Source organism: Gasterosteus aculeatus, chromosome 8 (genome assembly GCF_964276395.1).
Source record: "Gasterosteus aculeatus chromosome 8, fGasAcu3.hap1.1, whole genome shotgun sequence".
In the NCBI taxonomy this organism is placed as follows: domain Eukaryota; kingdom Metazoa; phylum Chordata; class Actinopteri; order Perciformes; family Gasterosteidae; genus Gasterosteus; species Gasterosteus aculeatus.
Window position 1 is genome coordinate 5,458,901 of NC_135695.1, and position 20,849 is coordinate 5,479,749.

Here is a 20,849-nt window from a genome sequence, read left to right on the forward strand (position 1 = left end):
AACATATGAATGCTCTTGAGGGACTGTGTCTACTGTGGCCTACAGAACGTTAGATCTGCCGTAGATGTGCCGATACGCCGCTGTTTAATAGTTCACTCGAATAGCTGAAACTGCTGTTGAATTACATAGATTAACGTTTACGTTGATGATGCACGCCGACGTGCCGTGACATGACGTAATGCTTTCTATCTCAGGGCGCTGCCTCGGGCCCCCGTGTCCCTCACTGCCCAGCTGACGGGGACTTTGACAAGTACCAGCCTGCACAGTTTTACTGTTGCCTTGTTCCTTTGGGGAAGTAGGACACAATTCATTTACAGCGACCCTCCCATTCTTCATTATTATCCATTAAGCAGGAAGTTCCCCCGGAGGATCCACAGTTCGTCTGTGAACTGCTTCGTCGGATGTGGTGATTCGTGGCCAGCAGTGATATTTTCAAAGTTGTCACCGGTCCAATCCAGCTGAAGAGTAGCGAGCTCGATGTGTACATACACAGTGTATACTTAACCGTTGCTTCTGACCACCGCGTACGTCGAATAATGTGTGTAGGAACAAGTGCTGACAAACCCGTTCTTTACACGCTAACCCTCTAATTAAACATACGTTGTGCACTGCAGTTTTCCTCCATCTGAAATTCCCACTGAAAACATGAGTCACGTGTCACTAATACCACACATTACACAATCTCTTCTTTTAAGATTGGACTAATATTCACCTTTCGTCTGACCTGAGGCGGAGATTTTCACTGTGTCTGCACACATTGAGGCGAATATCCATTTATTTTATGTTAATATCAGGCAGCTATTACGCATTATAGGACCCCCTGCTGGTGTCCACCTTACTTTAATAGGGTCCCAACGACAGGCAGCGAAACAACTATGTCTGTTTCACCTTCAAGACCCCCGATGCTCCCCGGTGCCCCTTTCTGTAGAGCAACTCAAAGGATACATGGATCTTCCTTTCAGACGGCTTTAGGTTCATTACATCATGGGTTACGTACTGTACCTGTGTGGGTCTCAACAAGCGGGACTAAGATTTCCACACTCTGTCGTCATCATCTTTGTAAAAAAACAAATAGAGGCAGTGCTGTGGTATTGTGGCACACAAACTTTGATCCGCTCCATTGCATTAATTGGAAAGCCTGGGTCCAATTTCGCCGGATGTCTGTATAAATAGATGAATCCAAACTGATCAGGTGATAGAGTTGTTGATGTCAGCCTAAAATGTCGGAGTATGACAAATGAAAACCTGGGGATTAAAGTCTTCATAAGCTTTGAAAGAAAAACCTTCGGTCTCGGCTGTGCTGACGTACCTGTCTGAAAGGGAGCGATGGATAATTTGATCACATTTCTCATTTCACTGCTGTGCTGAACAAACAGGATTCGGTGATTAACAGTTTTAATTAGGATTCTAACGTCACCAAATTCTTACAGCCTCACAACGTGCCCAAGATAAATAAATCACCGGCCCGGGATCATCAAGCTGCCGCCTCAGTGAGTGTGCCTCGAGACGAGTCCTCCTCCCACCACATGTCAGGAGGAGACGGTTTATGTCCACTCACCGCCGCCGACCGCCGCCGCCCTGCCGCGCTTCTTCTGTGACTCTGCATGTCAGACTGAGTGCAGCCAGCGATGCACACCGGGGTCAAAGGGTTAAAGTTAAAAAGAAAATGGCAACGCATTTGGTGAGTTTTATTCTGAGGGGCTTTGGTGCATCTGCCCTTTATTTTCAGATGACGCAGCGAGCCGAGGTGGTCGATGAAAGGGCGAACCCAAAGCTTTTAACATGACTAACTCGTGCTGCAGAGGTTGGTGCAAACACATCATTGACTCAAGGGGCTTAGAAACACGGGTTGCATAATTTAAGTAGAATGAATTAAGCGTTATGAATATTCTATTAAAGTTTATTCATTTATTATTTAAAATGTGTTTCTGAGATGTTGATGATGTTTGTTTGTATGTAGTGATGTCATCAGTAAACGTTGTTAAATCGACTTTCTCGTAGACAAATTAAAAAATAGTGACCTAAACAAATTCCTCAGGAGACAGAATGTACTTGATTAAGAAAAACGACAATTTAAAAAGACTTCCTGTGATCAAATGTAGCACTGAAATCAAGCCTCAGACATTTTATTAGGGATTAATCATCATTAAAGCTTCTTTAATGAATCTAAGAGCAAATATTAAGCATTATATAGTATTTTTTTTATCAGTCCCTCCCTGTTACCTTGATGTGGATGACCACTGCAAACGTGAAAATATATCCCTCATTTTTGAAAATGTCCTGTTTATGATATTAAACTAGTTCTCTTCCTCAACGTTATGCGCTCGTACTCGTAGAACGTTTCAGTCGACTCGCTCCACAAAGCGTACGTGTAAATCCTCTGCTTATCAAATGTAAATGTCGAGCTACAAAAAGTACTGCCCTGCAACTTTTCTACCAGCAGTTGAGTTAGACTTGTAGATGAAGATAAGCACCATCCCTCAACCCCCCCTGACCCGCCCTAATGCCAAATTTAAACATCAGTAATGTGCACTGGTGTCTAACATTGCATTGTGAAATGTTAGATCTAAATCTTGATGATATGCATCGTAACTATTGTAATCAGACATCCCGAGCTTCGCCTCCGTTATTAATTGTCCAAAGCACAGTGATTTATTATTGTCCTGCAGAACGATTATTCATTTTCTGGCTGATTATACCTGTGGGCGGCGACGCTCTGCATTCAAGCGTCTGCTAAATGAAAAAGTATTCTTCACGTGAGAAGATGTCCTTGGAGAAACAACAGCTTATTTTTACTTTAATCAAACATATGTTGATTGAGAATACCTTGGCCTGCATTCGGGGGGCGAGGAGGGGGGAGGGGGGGTAAAGCACACTATCTGATTGCCTCTTTGTTCAGACTCGTGCAGGAAGGAACTTTCATTGCGCACGTGGTCGAGTCCAAGAAACCGCTTGTCTTTCCAAGCATTCGCATGTTGTAACTTGGCGTGCACTCCAACGTTGCGCCCCCGACCTGCACCTGCACCTGCAGCGGGAAAACAAACACGTGCACCGCACCGCTGTGACACCGGCGGTTTACATTCCCAAGCACCAGCGCAGAGTGACAGGAGTGTGTGTGTGTGTGAGTGCACACAGCGCAGGCTGCTCTCGGTTAGGGCAGGCCCGGGGACGCCCGAGCCGCAAACAGCGGGCCAAGTTCAGGCTTCCCTTGAAGAGTCGCTGGGATCCGAGGCCTCGGAGGAATGCACAGGTGCAGACACTCTGCAGCAGACGACCCCCGCTCGATCAACCTGACACCGTGCGCGGTCCGGTGCCAGTGGCGAGCTCCCGCGGGACGCTCCTGCAAGCAGAAGAAAGACGTCCGTCGAGAGCTGCTCTTTCATTGTTGTTGTTTCTGTCGTCCGGCCGGACGCTTCCCAACAGCAGCAGCAGCCTCACAGCTGACGGTTGTGTGGTGACACGTTTGCTCTGATGAGCTTGGTTTGGATATCCAGCAGCGTATTAATCTCACCATGTCCTATTAATCAATGGCGGATCGCATGCCGGCGCTCTGGCTTTTAATGATATCAGCTGACGTGTTTTATCTGGGATAACCTTCCTATGGAGTAGAGCACACATTTTCTGTCGCGGCGGCGCTTTTATTTTTTTAACTGTATTTATGTAAATGCCGCACTAATCAGTCAGTGGAGGATCTCTGAGGAGCTCTATTTGCAGCTTCATTGATCACAAGAGATATCACTGTCCCTCAAAGTAAATTTCCCAGGACTTTCATTAACTAAATTAGATTAAATATCCAATTAAATAGCTCCACTCATAAAATTAGAGAGGAAGGACATGATGTAGTGTTTTAATGATACTGATTAGGGATGTTGCTTAACATCAAAGCAGTCGTATCCTGGAGTCGGTGTGTATTTGCCGGGAAGTACACGCCAGGCCTGAAGAGGGTTGGCGGCACTTTGTTCTCCGGCCACTAAGACGGAGAGGCAGATTAATTAACGGACCTTTGCAGCCCAATGAAGACGAGTGGCAATAATCCTGACAAGAGACAGATCTGAAGCCTCTCATACAAAACCAATTCCAACCGCACTCCATTTTTCAAAAGCTCATCAGGGTGAGGAACGAGAGGGTTGAACCTGTGTGGCTGCAGGATTTGTTTCTCTTTGATTGCCTTGTCAGGATATCTTATCCGATGGCAGATGACCAAAACCCCACCCTTCATAGGCCAGCAGTGTGTGTCTCTCCCCCCCCCCCCCCCCCTCGGACCCACGAATGCTCCCAGACAAGGCATTCTGTGTCGTTCCCACTCACGCACATCCTCTCACACCGTCTTACACTTCACTGCAAAGGCGCCAGCCAAGTTTCAGCCTCTACTCTCCTCGAGCTCGCCTTTTCCCACAAAGGCAGGTGACAGCGATAACACATGGAGAACAGGGCCGATTCGCCACCCAGCGAGACAAACGCAGGCTGCTCATCTTTACTCCGCGGAGACGAGCGTTCGGTGTCCGCTGACGCTCGGCACCAGTTTGGCCGTCCCCATCGGCTCAGTCCGACCAGCAACTGTTCCACACAAACACGGATACTTCAGGGATTACATGTGCGTCCAGGCGACTCTCTCGTGCCGTGACACCCGCTGTGCCAGCAAGGCTCGCTCTAACGTGATTGGTCAGTACTGCTCGGACCATAAACGGAGACCAGAACCCTTCGGATGCTAAACATATTCTGCCTTCATAAGATATTCTATGTTGGGTAGTAAACCAGTTAGTTGGACATGATAACGTTTGCAGCTTTTTAGAAGTTGGATCCATCCGTTTTGTCTTGAGTCTTGCTCACATTGCGATGATTTGGACGCATCGCTGTTTGACGGAGGGGCGAAGGGAAAGATTTCCACTTTATACCTGTGGTTGTTCCTTATTAACACTGCATTATTTAATTCCTGTAATTTATCCTAATTACTGGCTCAAAAAAACGTTTTAAAGTTGAGTTAAAACAAATCTACATTGGTACTGGAGAAGGAATTGACTCTATTAACTCTGACTATTTATCTTGGATCTGGCCTTGGGTACATTGAGGTTATTTATCTGGACAGATTGGGCCCCACTTGGTTTGCAGCGGTGCAATCAGCAGCACATTATAGTAATGCTACTAATAATGTGCTGCGCTCGCATTAATGTGATTGATCATGTCTGCTTTAGGGATATGCATATGTAACCTTCTTTCCTTTCCACCACTCAAGCCAACCCTCCTCAGCGGTGGAGGATAGGATCCACCCCACTGTCCAAACACAGCCCCCCCCACCCCCCCCCCCGGGACGTTCATTTACAAGCAGTCCCATGAGTGCGCCTAAAGATGGGAAAGCTCAGTGAGCATGGAGAGGAGAGTAGGGAGTGGAAACCACAGGCATTAAAAAAAGTTCTTTTATTTCTCAGAGAAAAAGTATAATGGAAAATTAACTCCCCAGAGATTAATGTTCGAGGTAAATATTTTAGTGTGAATACTTATCTTCTAAAAAGTTAGAGGAATGGACAACGCCGCCATGCTCTCCCTGTGTGTGTGTGTGTGTGTGTGTGTGTGTGTGTTGAAACAGCTAGAGGCACGAGGAGTCTAATGAGAGAAGAGATTCCAGGCCGCCTGATGGCTCTCATCAATCACCTTTCTCCTTTGGAGGTGTGCTGCCGGTCGGGGGAGGGGGGCCACGGAGGGTCGGGTGGGAGGGAAGGCATCAGGCTCTTAATCTCAATAAGTTAATAGACTTTCCAGTCCGGTCCTGCTAAGTAGAACTTCATCCCTGTTGTCAGCAAACAAGCAGCGTGCACAGGGGAGACTGTCTCCGGAGCTGCCGGGCATCTCCACATCACACAGTTAATGTGTGTTGCGACTTAAATTAGGAGATCTAACTAAAGATTGTCAATACGCCGATAACGGCCAGTTAAAGGTTACTCAGCACTGAATTCAGCAAAAAGCAATCCAGATCTTCAAGTGTTGTAGGTATACGTGGTACAGTTCCTTGGTAAGCTTTTTAGCAGCCTATAGTAAATGTATTTCCCCCTTTAGCTTAATGGAAAAACATCTAAAACGTCTGAAGGCCACAGTCCACCGGCACCAGGAAACGTGCGCAGATGTTCCCCCGGATTTGGCATCCAAAGGTGGAATTGACATTTTGCAAAGTGTCACTTAACACTGGATGTTTAATGATTAGCGTAGCAATCAGGTTCAAACGGGGAGTCTTTTATGTACTGGAATTCATTTTTGATGAAAAAAGAAAAAGACGGCATGTGAAGAAAGTGTCAACTTCACGTCAAAGACCATCGTATTTGGTTACAGGGACAATACACATATTTCGAAGCTTTGTTTGTTGGGTAAAAATGACAAAGAAGCAGAAACGAGAAAACGATAAATACGAATTGTTCCTCCCCGCCGACAGGAGACGGCCCTCTGTTATTGGCACAGTCACGCTAACCCAAAATGACAAAGCGTGCAATAAACTATGTGAGAATCCTCCCTGAAGTTATTGATTCAAAATCTAACTTCTGCGCTTCATTCCAGCAGTTACTGAGCACGATGTCCTGTTTTCAAGGGTTTTCATGTTCGGTTTGAGTCCGCTGAAAACATTGGAAATTTAGGCTGATCAGCATTTCCACTCAAAGAGCTAACTTTGTTTATTTAAATAGCAGCAGCTGAATCCAGGAACAGCTCGACTTTCAGACGGATGGAAGTGAAGCCAACTTGTTGAACACGACGGGCCTGTTTTGGTCTACTTTAGTCTGAACACAAGCACACATTGTTTCCAAAACGTCCTCTGAAATATCGAGCATCGAATGTGCCTCTGTTATCACTGTAAACTGCTCCAAAACTAAAGTTTGTCACCAAAGTAACAGAGGACATTGCTCCACCTCGGGCATTACATCTGAAAACAATACAAGCTTTTTCTTATTTGATTTTGATAAATCTGAGAATATGTTGTAGTCATTAAAATGGCCGTGTGACCGTGCCTTTATAAGGATATTATTGTATTTGTCCGCTTTGCAGTAGCAGTGTGACCTGGTTAATTAATGATCTCCATGCTGGACCATGTGTTGTGTTTGTACTCCTTAAGGAAGAGGGGATAATGTGGAAAATATGCAGAACATGTATTTGGGTTGACTGTCCGGCTATTAATAATGATTGTGTTTGGATAAAACAGTGCCCTACTTTCAAATTCTGCGGATCAAACTATTCCCAATAGGCTGCTTCCCTCCTGTATTGATTGATCGGTATGGTGTTTAAAGGTCATAGTCATAAAACATCAGGATGTAATTAACACACTGTGATTTTTAACCGGTGGTTAATGCGCTGCGTGTTGACTTTTTAAGTTATAGCTTTGCTTCTCAGCCTACTGTTTGGATTACCACGTGTTATTTGAATGTAAGATTAGTTGCTGAGGAAATGTAATTTGCTGTTCCTCACAAAGGGGCGAGCAGGTCTGCCAGGCCTGTGAAACATATCTTCATACAGCGTGTCTTTAATCATGCTTCTCTTCAGGGAATAGATGGACTATTGTGTCTTCTCTCCCTCTGAACCGCTGGCCTCCAAAACACTAAAGCCCTGAAGACATTCCACGCCGAGTCACACGGACACAAGACAGATGCAGCGGCCCGTCTCCTCACGGCTGCTTTACTCAGCCCCTCCACCGATAGTTCCTTTGGCTGAGGGAATACAAAGAACATATTGAGCCGCTTTTAACCTGATTCAAACAGGCTCTGGCCTTGATATGACTAAAGGCCGCGGTGGCTTTAATAGATGTGACGCTAACAGCTTCTATTCAATTAGCCTTTTCAGGGTTGTCACCAAAGAGGTTTTCAATGGCTGTGGACCGAACCTTAAAGGAGCAGCGATATAGAATCAAACAACTATTAGTTATGTAAAGCTATAGTGGCGTAATGTCTACCTGAGCAAGTCCCTCTGTGATTTTGAAGCTTCTTCTTGCTTTGTTGACTCACGTTTGGTTTGTCCTCGTAGCGCATGTTAGCATGTTAGCAGATCCACAGGCTAGCAAGGCACCGCGCACACACACGTTAGTGTCACAGCTGCCAACTTTTCACAAAACCTTGGTGTGAGATGGGACCAAAGGGAGGGACCAAAACTTTACCGCGCACGCAGCCACACACGTTGGTGGCTCAAAAATGCGGGGATCGGAATTAATTTGGCGTTGTAGCCATGTTGTGCCCTGCAATCTGGTGGTTTGTGGGGCCCAATATCGTCAATAGCGGCGGCCTACTGGAGATGGACAACATTGGTTACATTCTGTGAAGCAAAGACACAGCTGGAGGGCCACCCACAGGGCATTTTGGTCTTGATTTCCTGCATTATAGTGGATTTTTGGGGGGGTATGCCTGAACTTATTCTGATTCATTTTCATCTGCTCTTGACTTGTGGGGCCTTCTACACTTGAGCTGAACATTCAACCAGAAAACTATTGTTGTGCCTCAATGACTGTCTATGCGCCACAGTAAAGCCTAATTAATAGACCTGTGTTTGAAATTTGACCGAGGTAGGGTGATGGAAATTTTGATTACAATGGTATTCAACCAATTCTTAATTGAAACCTAACCTATATTGTTAATTGTATTCTTAAGAGCACTTAATGATTTATGTTCAGCAAAAATAGCACATGATTAGTTAGGGAGAAATATTTTTGATTATTCAAGCCTCCCACCACACGTTCAAACCCATCAAACAAAAAGGTGCAACAAATAAAGTGCTTACACAGTAGCATTTTTTTGTGATCAACACATGAAATAACTTAAAAGAAGGTATGAGACGCAGATCAGAAACTGGTTTGTCATTTTCTGAGGTCCCTGTTTGGAGAAGTCTTCAGAGTGAGTCCTTTCCTTTGGCCTGTTAATAATAAGATAATGTGAGCAGCCTAAATAAACAACGCTATGGTGTTCTGAGCATGCAGTGCACCACCAGCTTAACAAGGTGGCTGCTGCTGCTGCTGCTTGTGACCGCTGAGTTTACATTCAACGCACACAGTTCACACGCACAAACACAAACAAATAATTGCTTTCAAGATTTAAAGTTTAAGGGCGTGAGTTCTTAATTGAACCACGTGCCATTAACACACTTGGTCTCCGCTCAGATGGATTTTTCTTCCCGCTTTTTAACTCTTCTTCTGTCGCTAACTTCGCGATGAAGAGGATGTCTTTGCAGCGAACAGGGTAACAGATGCGCTCCTTAGCGCCACCTACCAACGCGTCTCGGCCCAAAATCAGATTTATTTTTTTTCGTGAGAAATTGGAGGTGTGGCGTGAATGCTTGTGAAAACACGGAAAAGCTTTGGCAGCTATGTAGCGTCCTCATGGAAGCTTCCTTCAGCAGCCGCTGTCAAATAATGTTAGCACTGTTCCACTCCCGCCATAACTTGCATTGTTAGAATTGTTAGCTGCCGGCTCACCGTCAGAGCCTTGAAGAGACAATTGAGATGCCGTAAGTCCTATCCGACAGTCAGTCCCTCTTGGCTAGCTTGGGTCATCAGGGTCCATGTGTAAATAACAGAAAACCTTCACTGTGTGGCAACACATTTGCGACTTTATGGCCTTGGGTGTTGAGTCTTTTCATATTCCCTCTCGAATTGAATACGCGTGTTTCGGTTTGTCTGAATGTCTGGGCTTCTTTTTGGCAGAAAGAAAGGACTACGGTTACATGGACAAAAGAAACTAGTGTGCATTCTGATGATTCCTTTGGTAGAAATATAATTTCAAATTTAATCTTATCTGAATTATTACATTCCAGATTCTAAATCCATTGAAATCTATTTATTTTACACATATGGCCAGTGTCTGAAATGAAAAAGAGCCAGTTTTACTTTACTTGGCTTTAATTGGCAACAATGGCTAAATCCCGATGGATTCAATAGAACAGGATGGAATGTGACATTAACACAGTATTTACAGATTCCTTGGCTGCACTGTTTATGTGACAATCCCTTCAATGCATTCATGAAGATAGTTTATAATCTAAGAACACACCGAGCTGTTTGGTTTTCATTTGGCCGCACCACTATTCCACCCCGTGAAGGGAAAAATCACCACAAAGGAACCCGATACGAGGGGAAACCACAACCTAATCATTTAATCAGGGCGACTTAAATCAAAGGAGGCAAAAGTTCACAATCTGAATGCAAAGAAATGTATGAGTTCCTCTGAGCCTACTGACATAGCTCACTTGTGGAGGAGCGAGCCTAGACAGAAAGCGCTTAGTAATGAAGATGGATGCATTGTGTTATCAGGCAGCCACTTACTGAGGCCTGATGTAACCTTAAACATTGAGGATGGCTCAGTTGCACAAAGAATCTAATTAATGAATAGCAGCCATGAAAGAGGGCAAGTGTGCATTTGCGGATGAATTCCAGACACTAATCAAACGCTCTTCAAGTGGTTTATTTCGCCTCCAGAGCGAAGGGATATTTGGAGAGGATTTAAGGCAATGTTTGCATACCGGCTCCATGACAGCACACATCCTCCATTGTTGTCATGTATGCGTCAGTGTGAACGTTTCTTCTATGTCTGTTTGTTTTAAGTGCCAATTCGCAGGTAACAAAAGAGCTGTGGATGTTTAGAACAGGTGTGAGGTTGTATTAATGAGTTTATTCCAACAAAGGGGGTTTGTTTTCTCTCCACTATGGGTTCACATTACAGTTACCAGGAAAAAGTGTGTCCTGGTTCACTCGTTGCCCTGGTAGCTCAGCGTGTTATTGATTATTTTAAAACCAACTAAACTAGTTTGTGTCACCATAGAGTGAAGACTTTTAAAACAAACGAGTGAGAAACTCGTGCATTAGACCATTAATTCAAAGCAAAGTGTGGGCATCTTGAGAAACATGCTTGAGTGTGGTAGATTTTGAGAGGGGCCGTTGTTGGTGCAGCTTGTGGGAGACTTGTGAACAGCGATGACCGCAGGGCAGAACATGCACAGTCCAATCATTACATTCGGGTCAGTTGCAATGATGAGACGGGCCTGTTACAGCCCGACGACAGCCACAGATTCTCAACCTCGTTTCACCCTCTTTTTTTTTGTCAAAGGATTTGGTTGATTAATTGCTGTCAGGATGTTATTGGGATTTGAACAAATATCCAAAATAAACTTTGAACAGGATGACCAACCCCACCTTTAATAACTACAACCTGGTCGAGATGAGATGAGTGTGATCCACTCTTCTCATGTTTATGACACAAAGACAATGAGTAGGTTAAGTCTTTTCACACCTCATAAAGGTTTTAACAAGAAGTTAATAAGGCTACATAGCGGAGATCCAGACCTATAAATGCCTGCAGCTTCAACACCGGGTGTGATCACAAGCAGCACAGGTTGGATTGACACGGCTCTACAGCTTCTTGTGAATCAATTTACAGAAAGAAAAAGAAGTGTGGCAGATATTCCTTACCATAGTCACCCTTGTAGTTTAGCACGTTAGCATGCTAACATTTGGTCATGACCACCACTTAACACAGAGGAGTTTTGCCGGCATTTGGCCATGAATCTGCATATTGGACACAAATCTTTTTGGACCTTATGGTGGTGCTAGACGGAAGGTCACAGGATCACCAACCTTCTCCAGGTTTATCTTAAAAGGGCCGTCGACACCTGCAGGCCATGTCGACACCATCCGTCCTCTACAGCTTGCGGCTTTGGACCTTTTTTTATTAAATTCATCAATCTCCAACTGTTGGATTTCTCAGTGGTTGGACACAGCGGTGTGTCTGCGCGCTAAAGTCATGGCACTTCTCTCTCTTGTCCAGTACCAGCTGCAGAGGACCTCTCCATGGCGCTCGGTGAGCTCCCAGTGGCAGACGTGGCTGATGCTGATCACCGGCTTGGCTTTAATGGGTCTGGTACCTTATGTAGTTCACTGCATGATGACTGCCTTCACCAGGCCTCCTCCGCCCACCACCTTCAAAGTGGCAGCCGCTGCTTATGGTCTGCTGGCAGAGATCCTGCTGATCAAGTGAGTGGTTTGTTTGTTTTTCACGCTTGTGTTTGAGCCGCTCTTCTGGTGGATTGAAAGTCTGATGTTGGTGAACATTAATAATTCAAATGATGGTCACGGTCTCTCTCCTCTGGTTGTGTTTGCGGTCCTAGAAGTGTTTTTAATCTGCAACATTTAATTGCAACTTGATGTCAGTTTCAAGTGTCGGTGTCGTCTAAATGATCATCTCTAAGAACACGCTGTTGTCCGACCCCCGCCCCTGCTTCGCCATTTCCATATTGCTAATTGGAAAGATGCCTGTGGTACTGAAAACCATTAGTAAATGAACAGTCTGTTTTTATCAACATCCAGTGAAAAAGATTCCTGGCATAAACAATATCCGCCCTGTCATCAGAAAGCGACATATGGCGGTCACTGTAATCAGATTACAAATACCGGTTACGTAATCTGTAATTACCTAAAGCAGCGCACCAATCAGGCTGCACATGTCTGAAGAATAGCCAGTGGATTGTAAAAACGAATGCGACATATTGACCGGCCATAGTCAACTGAATGACGGGATTTAGAAAAGCTGCCCGGCTTAAAACAAATAATTGTAAATAATAATTGGAGTAGTAAAAGTGATGTAATCCTCCAATCAATTTAAACTGGTTAATGTGCGAGCAGCGAAATGAAAACGCGGCGCTCTGCTGCAGTCCTTTCTCCAGGATTAACTAACATAAGAGAGGCTGTTTGTAATTAACTCAACAAGCCTCGTAACTTTTTTTTGCCCCCCCAATCAAGCGCCTTTCCAAGGAATGTGGCGAGTGAACTGGCAATTAATAAATATGGTTGCGCTGGTAATGTGCTTCTGCATCATTATGTTGTAGAAGCCCACGTCCACGCTAGTAATGAGCTGTAATTTTATGACAGGAAATTGGTTTGTTTACAACACGTTCAGCAGCTTCAGACGCTGCAGCAACATTCTTGGCTGAACTTGGCTGCAGGTATCGAGTTGAAAGAGGTTCACATATGCTGTCATGCGAACTGCCGTACTGTTAGAACGCTAACACGTTGTTCCTGTGCATGAATCATCCCTTTCATTACATTAAAACCGTAGCCCAGATCTGCTGTATCATTATGAAACACTGGAGGTGTCCCGCTGCACTGAACAGGTTTTCTGTCCACTGACGCTTTCATTATTACTGGTGCAAGTGGAAGGTTGGCGGGTGTCCTTATTAGGATTGATTGGCCTCAGAGATCGGTGCCCCGTGGTGCTTGTGCTGCCTTGCATGTGCCAGCCTCCTGCTGCCCCCTGTCAGGGTGAATCTGAGTCACTCTTCACCCCAAGGGTGGAGGTCCTCGTGAGGAGCAACCCCCTTGTCCCTCTCCCCGCGCTGGCCTGGTTGTCTCTGAGACGGGAACGAGACAAAGATTAGCCAGTAAACACATCGCGATGACCTTTTTCCTGCGGTGAACGTGCACTCATTTGCTCATTTACGCCGACTGTTGATGAAGCGGTAACATGAAATAATGCCAGACTATTGGCAGGGCCGAGAGCCTTTCGCTGGCCTCGCAGTGAACGAGCCTCCATTACCTGTTGTCAGTTGCCATGGCTACAGACCTTCAGATACAAGTTTTGTTTGCTGCAAAGCAATTAAGTTGTCAAATTTTTGTCACCATAGGTCAGTTCTGAGTATATCATTAGATGGAACATATTAAGTAAGGATCTTTTCAACATCAAGAAATAAAAGTAATGATCATTTTGCTAATTTGTATTAGCAATATTAGCAATATGAATATTCCACGAAGAGAGGAGAATGCAAAGACTACATCGTCCTACTAATTGTTGTTTGTGTGGGTGAAATGTTTCCTTTCCATGAAGGCAGCACAGGAGTTAATGGGTATTTATGCAGAGACAGTCTGCTGCTGTAAATATTCACCCTTCAACGCTTCATCTGTTCAAAAGGAAAGCTGTTTCTTTTGCCCTGCCATTATAAAGACATTTTACATTTTAACAGAAGAAGCAAAGGGTACAGCAGCTTTGAGTTCTCATGCTAAAAGCTATGAAATGACCGTAAAAGGAAACCCACTGAAATCATTGGTTCGCCCTCGCTGTCTACTTACAGACCGTTTCCTTCTCATTTCCATCCATTGCACCCCGGCTCGTTTTCAACATTTTGAACCTTCAAATTCATCTCTCTTTTCTCTCTCTTTTTTTTTTTTGCCCTCATCGTCGTGCTGCAGGTCTGTTAGTGGACACATTCACAAAGTCACATGACATTTGTCAGGCTTGAACTGCCTTTCGGAAGGCTGTCACACAACATGTGCCCTCTCCTTCCCTCACTGTGACAGTGAGCGTTGGGGGCGCTGCGACAGGGCCCTGACCACGCGGCTCTGCACTGTGAATTTTTATATGCCATTGCCTGGAGGTTAGAAACTCTCATTATGCCGTGTTAGATTTATTAAAATAGATTATGGAAATGTTAATTAAGTCATTAATTACATTATTTAAGCAGCATTGACAGATAAGGGTGTGTGTGTGTGTGTGTGTGTGTGTGTGTGTGTGTGTGTGTGTGTGTGAGAGAGGGGGTGGGTGGGGGTTGGGGCGAGGGAGGGGGCGGGGGGGGGCGGGGGCGTCGAGCTCCCTGGGTGCTTTAAAAGGATGTGATTGGTGACAAGGGACACTGTGGCGATGGCGTCTAACCGCCAGCGCTGACATGATACAAAGTGGCCTCCACTGCTCTCTCACCTCACGCTACCGTCTGCAGCGGTTTGCAGCGCTGCCCGAGGACGAGTGGCTCTGCGGCCTCTTTGCACATATAAGTGAACACAAGAGTACAAACGGACTTCTTTTGTCGGGGATGTAGCAGCTTCACATGAGCTGAGAGAATTTCGGGCACGGGGCTCAAAGTGTACACGTTTTGCATGCTACTGCACACATTTCGAGCAAAGGCCTCAAAATATATTTACAAGCTGCTCCAACAGAAAAGGCAGCGGCACAATTGTAAGATGAATTACCCGGGAGTTGAATCTATGGACTCTCTTATCTGTTGACAGTTTAGTTACCGCGGAGCGCGAGAAATGTGTTTTCCAATTCTCTGAGAATTGAGCTTTTCTTTGTCCCATCAAAGCTATATTAAGGGAGGGAAAATTGCTGTGATCGCACTTGATAAGAACAAATGATAGATGTTGTAAACAAGCAGGATGCTTCAATTCTGATCCGAGGCATTGATTTGCCTGAGCAGCCAATTACTGTGTGGACTGAGGTTGTGCATCAAGTCAATCTGCCGGGAGAGTGTGGGGAATTCAGATGTTTCATTTACTGGTATAGTTAAATAACCAGCATCAGTACTGATCCCTCAGGTCGTCCATCCGGTCACCAGCACGACTGGAAGGTCTCATGTCCCGACATGAAGTGGCGACTGATTGTAGGAAATGATACAGTATGAGGCTTTCTAGCCGAGGAGCCAAGCTATCGTGATTAGCTCCAACGCCAGTCACACAAACCAAATCAAATTCACTGCTGTGATAGTTGGTATGCGGCAACATGAACATTGGCAACGCGCATATTGTTCTTGTGTGGTAGAACAAAGTGCGACACTTTGCCTTTTGGGAAGTTTTCTTTTTAAACAATGAATTGTGTGCACACAGACTCATGCTCACTGTGTGGAGGTAACCTCCAATCACCACAATGTCTCCTGAAAGTACTTTCAAATACAGCTCGTTTCCACCAACAAATATAATACAAATGTAATGTCATTCTTTACGAATCCATATCATGAGGAAACTTTACTGGCGACTTATTTCATTCCAGCATTCTGTTATGACGGTTAGGAAAAGATTGTGTGATTTAACTTCTAACTATATACTTCAATCTGTTTCACACGTGCAAAATATAGTTCTTCGTAACCAAAGAAGTGCAGCGTTGAATGGGTTATAAACAGGTGACATGTTTAATATCCGTGAACTTTGAATAAACAATCGTGGTGGTAGGCGAGGAGGCGGGGCCTCAGGGGCCTCTTTGTTTACCGTTGAAGCTGAAAATTGGAAAAAATACATTTCAGCTGACATCTTCCCTTCCGTGGAGAGCGGATCTTTGGTACACTGCAAGAAAAAGTCAACCTCAGCCATTCAGTCCGTTAAATGAGAAGGTAAAACCAGGAGACGTTTAGCTTAGCTTAGCATAAAGACTGGGAGCAGTGCAAATGGCTTGTTGGCAAAGGTTTGAATAGTCCTGCTTAACAACACCTCCAAACGCCTCTTATTGACATAGCGTGTGTCCCCATTTAAATATACATACATGAAATCTATATGAGATAGGATTGAATAAAATGTATAGTTTAAATTCATTGTTATTATTGACATTAATATGGAGCGAAGGTCTAAAGGGCCGGTTTCCAGGGGTAGTTTCCCACACACTCCGAAGGCCCAGTTGATACAGAGAGGGACTTGGCAATGAGATTAGGATTAAGTCCTTGGGGTTGCGTCACAGCGGTTAGGTAAATATGTGGGCTGAAGCAATCGTACCTCGTGCCCCTCGAGTCCGTTCCCACCTAACGTCTGTACTTGGGTGGTGTTTCCTCAGGTGTCTGTGCAGCTACCTCAGCGGCTGTTACCGGCGGGCGGAGCAAAGCGCGTTCACGATCCGGGCCAGAGGCCCCGAGGAGCACGGGACGAGCCTGGCCTGCTGAAAGCGGTCCGAGGCCTCAGCAGAGGCAGGCCGCGCTTCACCGGAGGGGAAAGTGGACGAAAGGAAAGAGGGGACGTCTCGGCTTCTTCTGGACCAGTAACCAGGAAACGGGTTGAGAGTAAATCCTGTGGATGGTACCCACGGACGACAGCTTCGCCGTGGCAGTCACGGGATCGAACACTTTAAAACCTATTTTAGAGGCAAACACATTCACATTCCATCGGTATGTTTTTCACTTATTGCAAATTGACCAAAAAGAAGCTAATGCATGCAGCTTGCTCGAGTGTGCTTGAGGGAAAAGGGAAGCAAAACCGCCTGGAATCACTCTCTTTCCTCAGCGATGTCCACACAGAGACAATGGGGCGCCGCTCTGATTAGTGTCACCTGTCCTTGTGCATCTCATCAGCGCCGTAATGGCTCCATCTCCCGTGCTTCTGCAGCTAATTGAATGGCCTGTGAAGTGGTTTGACGAGGACGGGGCGAGAGCAACGTCTGTCCAGCTGCTACTTCAGAAACGAGTGAAGCTTCCCAGCGAAAGATTACCGTAGTCCTTAAAACGTGAACCATTGCCGCGGAGATGGAGGAGGGGCCGACAAGTAGCCCTCCTGTTGTAGAAGCCTCATTTTGTCTATGGGTCACAGTAATAAATAAAAGCTTTTATTTAGCACATACTGTATGTTTTTCATGTGGGGGCAGGGGGTTATTGTTAGAGTAACGACATTCCAGCGGCACAGAAACTCAGGTGGCGGCTTTTGAACACCTGCTGTCTCTCAGACACACGCCGTCGAGAAGGAACAAAAAGGGCTCTCGATCTCTCGAGGTTCTACAACGAGCAGACATGCAGGATCGTAGATCGGCTCAATCTGGAACACGCATGTATCTTTGTGGGCAACATCTTGGAGACTGTTTGGACCGATCACTGTGCCACATGCTACATGTTATTCCCCCTTTGGCTGGATTAGTGACGCCGGCGAAACGGGTCAGCAGAGCCGCTCGTAGTGAGTGTGGTCTTGTAACGTGAGGCCTGTTGGAGTCTTACATCGACGGCATGAAGGGTCACCTCCTTTATTAAAAGTTCCGTGATAGATGAGGCGTGGAAGACCGAAAAATGGAGATCAAAAGAGTTCTTCATGTGGGAGGTAAAAAAGCCTTTTGCACCGTTGACAACGAACAGAGAAAAACCACAAAGAGAAATATATCATTGTTGTGACAACAGGGTAGATGAGACCAGCACGGGGAAGCTAACGTGTACTAATGGTGGTGGGAGGGTTGGGGGGGGGGGGGAGAATACTCTGTCAGTAACAGAGCGTCCTTTGCTAATGAGCTAAATGTTTATTACAGTCGGTTTGACTCTGTGGGGCCAGTGTGGGCCAGTGTGAAGCCAGAAGAAGGCCACTGGCCCAGACGGACTACAGGCACGTGTCCTTAAAGACCCAATTAAAAAGAGTCTTTACAAGGTTATTCCAGTACTTGTTAAAAAGACGCACAGTGCCTAAAATCAGGGGATCATTATGTCCGTGCCCATAAAGCCAAACGCGTGTGTACTGAATGACCAGCTCCGCCCCAAGGAGAGCGTTCTAACTCCCTCTGCGCTGCAGATGATACTCTAGATACGAGCTGTATTACATTTGTTCAGCTTCTACCTCTATGCAGAGAGTCTCCATCCGTGTAACAATGCCCGGTCGCACAGGTACTTCTGGCGATGCGCCCCCCCCCCGCACGCACGAATGAATTCAAGGGTTTGTCTTCAGATATGCGGATTTGGGACGTGGCCCAAACACTCCAAAGTAGCAATTGAAGGTGGTCGATGAGACTGCAGATGTGATCATTTGGGCCGTTGGGAGTTTGAACGTTTCAGGGGTCTCGGCACGCTTGTGGACTCCCAGTTTCACGGAAAATACAAAGTATATTTTGAAGAAATCAGAAAACCCTGATTGAAAACGTTTTAACATTCCACTCGACTTGACTTGTGTCACCTGCACTGCAGGCTGATGAACGAGCGAGCAGGACCGGTTGGCGTAGTGAGCGTTATGATTGAGAAGCCGAGTGAGCTGTGGACCCTCCGGGAGCGCAGAGAAAGCCCTCATTTTCTGACAGCGCTTTATTTTCTCCAGCAACCAAACATCCCTTTTAAAAGGCCTTTTATTCCAAGTGCAATCAGCACTTTAAACATTTCTTCTAGATGTTATTCGTCTGATGTTCTTGTGTTTTGGTACGTCAGTTTCACTCTGTCAGCTCCCAACACCGTACCTCATAGAGGTCACCGATATGCAGGTTTTTATTTTGGGCGGGCGGTGGGACTTGTTTTGAAGAATCTCAATGTCTTTGTGCTTTTGGACTATTTTCAGTTGTGAATTAATAGGCTTTTGGTGTTCTTATTGAGTATCAGGGGCATCAGGAGAGCATATGAGGGATTGACTAATTACAATCTGCAGTGCTTTTTTTTATGGTAAGAATCCACATCCACTAGAAGAGTGGATACAAAGATAAACACACTATTTAGGCCTTTTCGTGGGTTTGTTGAGTACAGCAGGCTTGTTAAAGGACACATATTCATACTTTTGGAGATCAGGGTCAAGACTTTTACCCTTTTCATTAAAGGTTGACGCCTTCGATTTCTCCTTGAGCCAATTGTACATTGGAGTGCAAACACAAGCGATCGGGCCACATCTTCAAAACCCTTTGGTTAATGGTCTTGTTTTTACTGCATGCTTTCGGTTATTGAGTTGTTCTGTGCAAAATTAACGCTGATAAAAATATCCTGATGGAATCATCTGACTTCTTTGCCCCCAAGAGACATAGAAAAGTGTTCTCTTCAATGCATAATGTTATCCTTCAATGTACTGCAACAAATGCTCCTCTATAAAACAATTGCATGTAGAATTAAATAAATGTCAGTATGGAAAAACGGAGTCTGCCTCTCTATCTGATGTTTGCACTGAGTCATCTTCTATCTGTGTTTGGTCAAGCGACGGTACATAATATATTTTTTCCAGATCTGCAAAAGAGGAAAAAAAAAAAAAGTATTTTATTTTGATTGGATAAACATTGCCAGCTGTGAAGCAGGGCTGTAATGTTGGTACCGCTCCCGCCAGGCAGGAGCTCTGCCGTTTTCTGCATGTGCCTGAGGCTCAGCTAATGTAAAAAGATCCTCCCCACTCTGCCGGGCTCTGCGAGCAGCGAGCTCCGCGGGCTTATCCCGCTCAGTCCCTCTCCGTTCCACCTCTCGGTCACAGCCAAGTGACTCTCAGCTCTGCGCCGCCTCGCCTGGGCCCTTCTCCGTAGACACAACGGCGGGAGGACAGCGGTGTCTCACACTCCCGTATCTGCTTAATGGCACCGCGACAGGCCCGGCAGAGGCTTCCCAGTGTCCACGGCCGTGCCTGCATGGTTCCGGGGGGCTTAATGCGTGCATGTGGGGCCAGATGGACACTTTCATGAGTGTACGAGTGTGGATTATGGCGGCTGCTACATCTGGGGCTCCACATGGTACGACAGACTGCGGTAAGAGAGGCAGGTGGGCACGTGGGATGAGCATCCCTCCGGTGGGCTGTCTTGCTTCTGTCCCCACCGACGGGGCACCGTCGCAAACGTCGGACGCAAAGGTCACCGCGCATTCCTGCAGGACTAACGCTGCTCTCTCGGCGGACCGCATGTGTCCTCGACTCCCTCGTCAGGCGGCAACGTCTCACCGCTTCCAGGTGTCGGGCGGGACCACCGCGCTCTCTACGTGTGCTTGCATTTGTCCAAAACATTGATTTCCAGCGTGCACGCTTTTTGGAACCATATCCAGTGTCCAAGTGTCTGGCTCAAAAACACTTTGTAATGCGGACGAGAGGAGTTGGGGATGTGGCCGCCACTCCGGTGATTAATGGCCTACCTACTCGCTCCAGCTGCCCAGGCGGCCGCCATCGACACGTTAGCACATAACGATCTGATTCATAGCTGTCAGGGCTCGTCAGCGGGTCAACCAAGCAGATCAGATGTCAACGCAGTGGGCAGACAATAGGAAGTAGCACCGCGTGGCACCAGTGAACATTTAGTCAACTCATTGTTTAGTCAAGCAAGAGACGTCCCATCCACGGGAGTTTTAATAATTGATTAATTGTTTAAGGCAGCAATAATTGATTTTCTCAGCCACCTCGGGGGGGGGAAGCAACAAGCTGTAAACGCAACATCGGCTGAACTTTTATGTAATTGATAGGGGGAACT

The 20,849-nt window shown here is 45.9% G+C and overlaps 1 protein-coding gene across 1 annotated transcript in view; it reads left to right on the top strand.

Annotated features, from left to right (window-relative positions):
• The window catches only part of LOC144411429 (uncharacterized), a 113,193-nt gene extending 93,648 nt beyond the window's left edge, over window positions 1-19,545 (top strand). Inside the window, exons 7-8 of the mRNA XM_078108082.1 lie at window positions 11,778-11,983; window positions 16,533-19,545. Coding sequence (XP_077964208.1) covers window positions 11,778-11,983; window positions 16,533-16,638 — 312 coding nt within the window. The 3' untranslated portion in view covers window positions 16,639-19,545. The remainder of the gene's footprint in view (window positions 1-11,777; window positions 11,984-16,532) is intronic.
• Window positions 19,546-20,849: the final 1,304 nt, after the last annotated feature.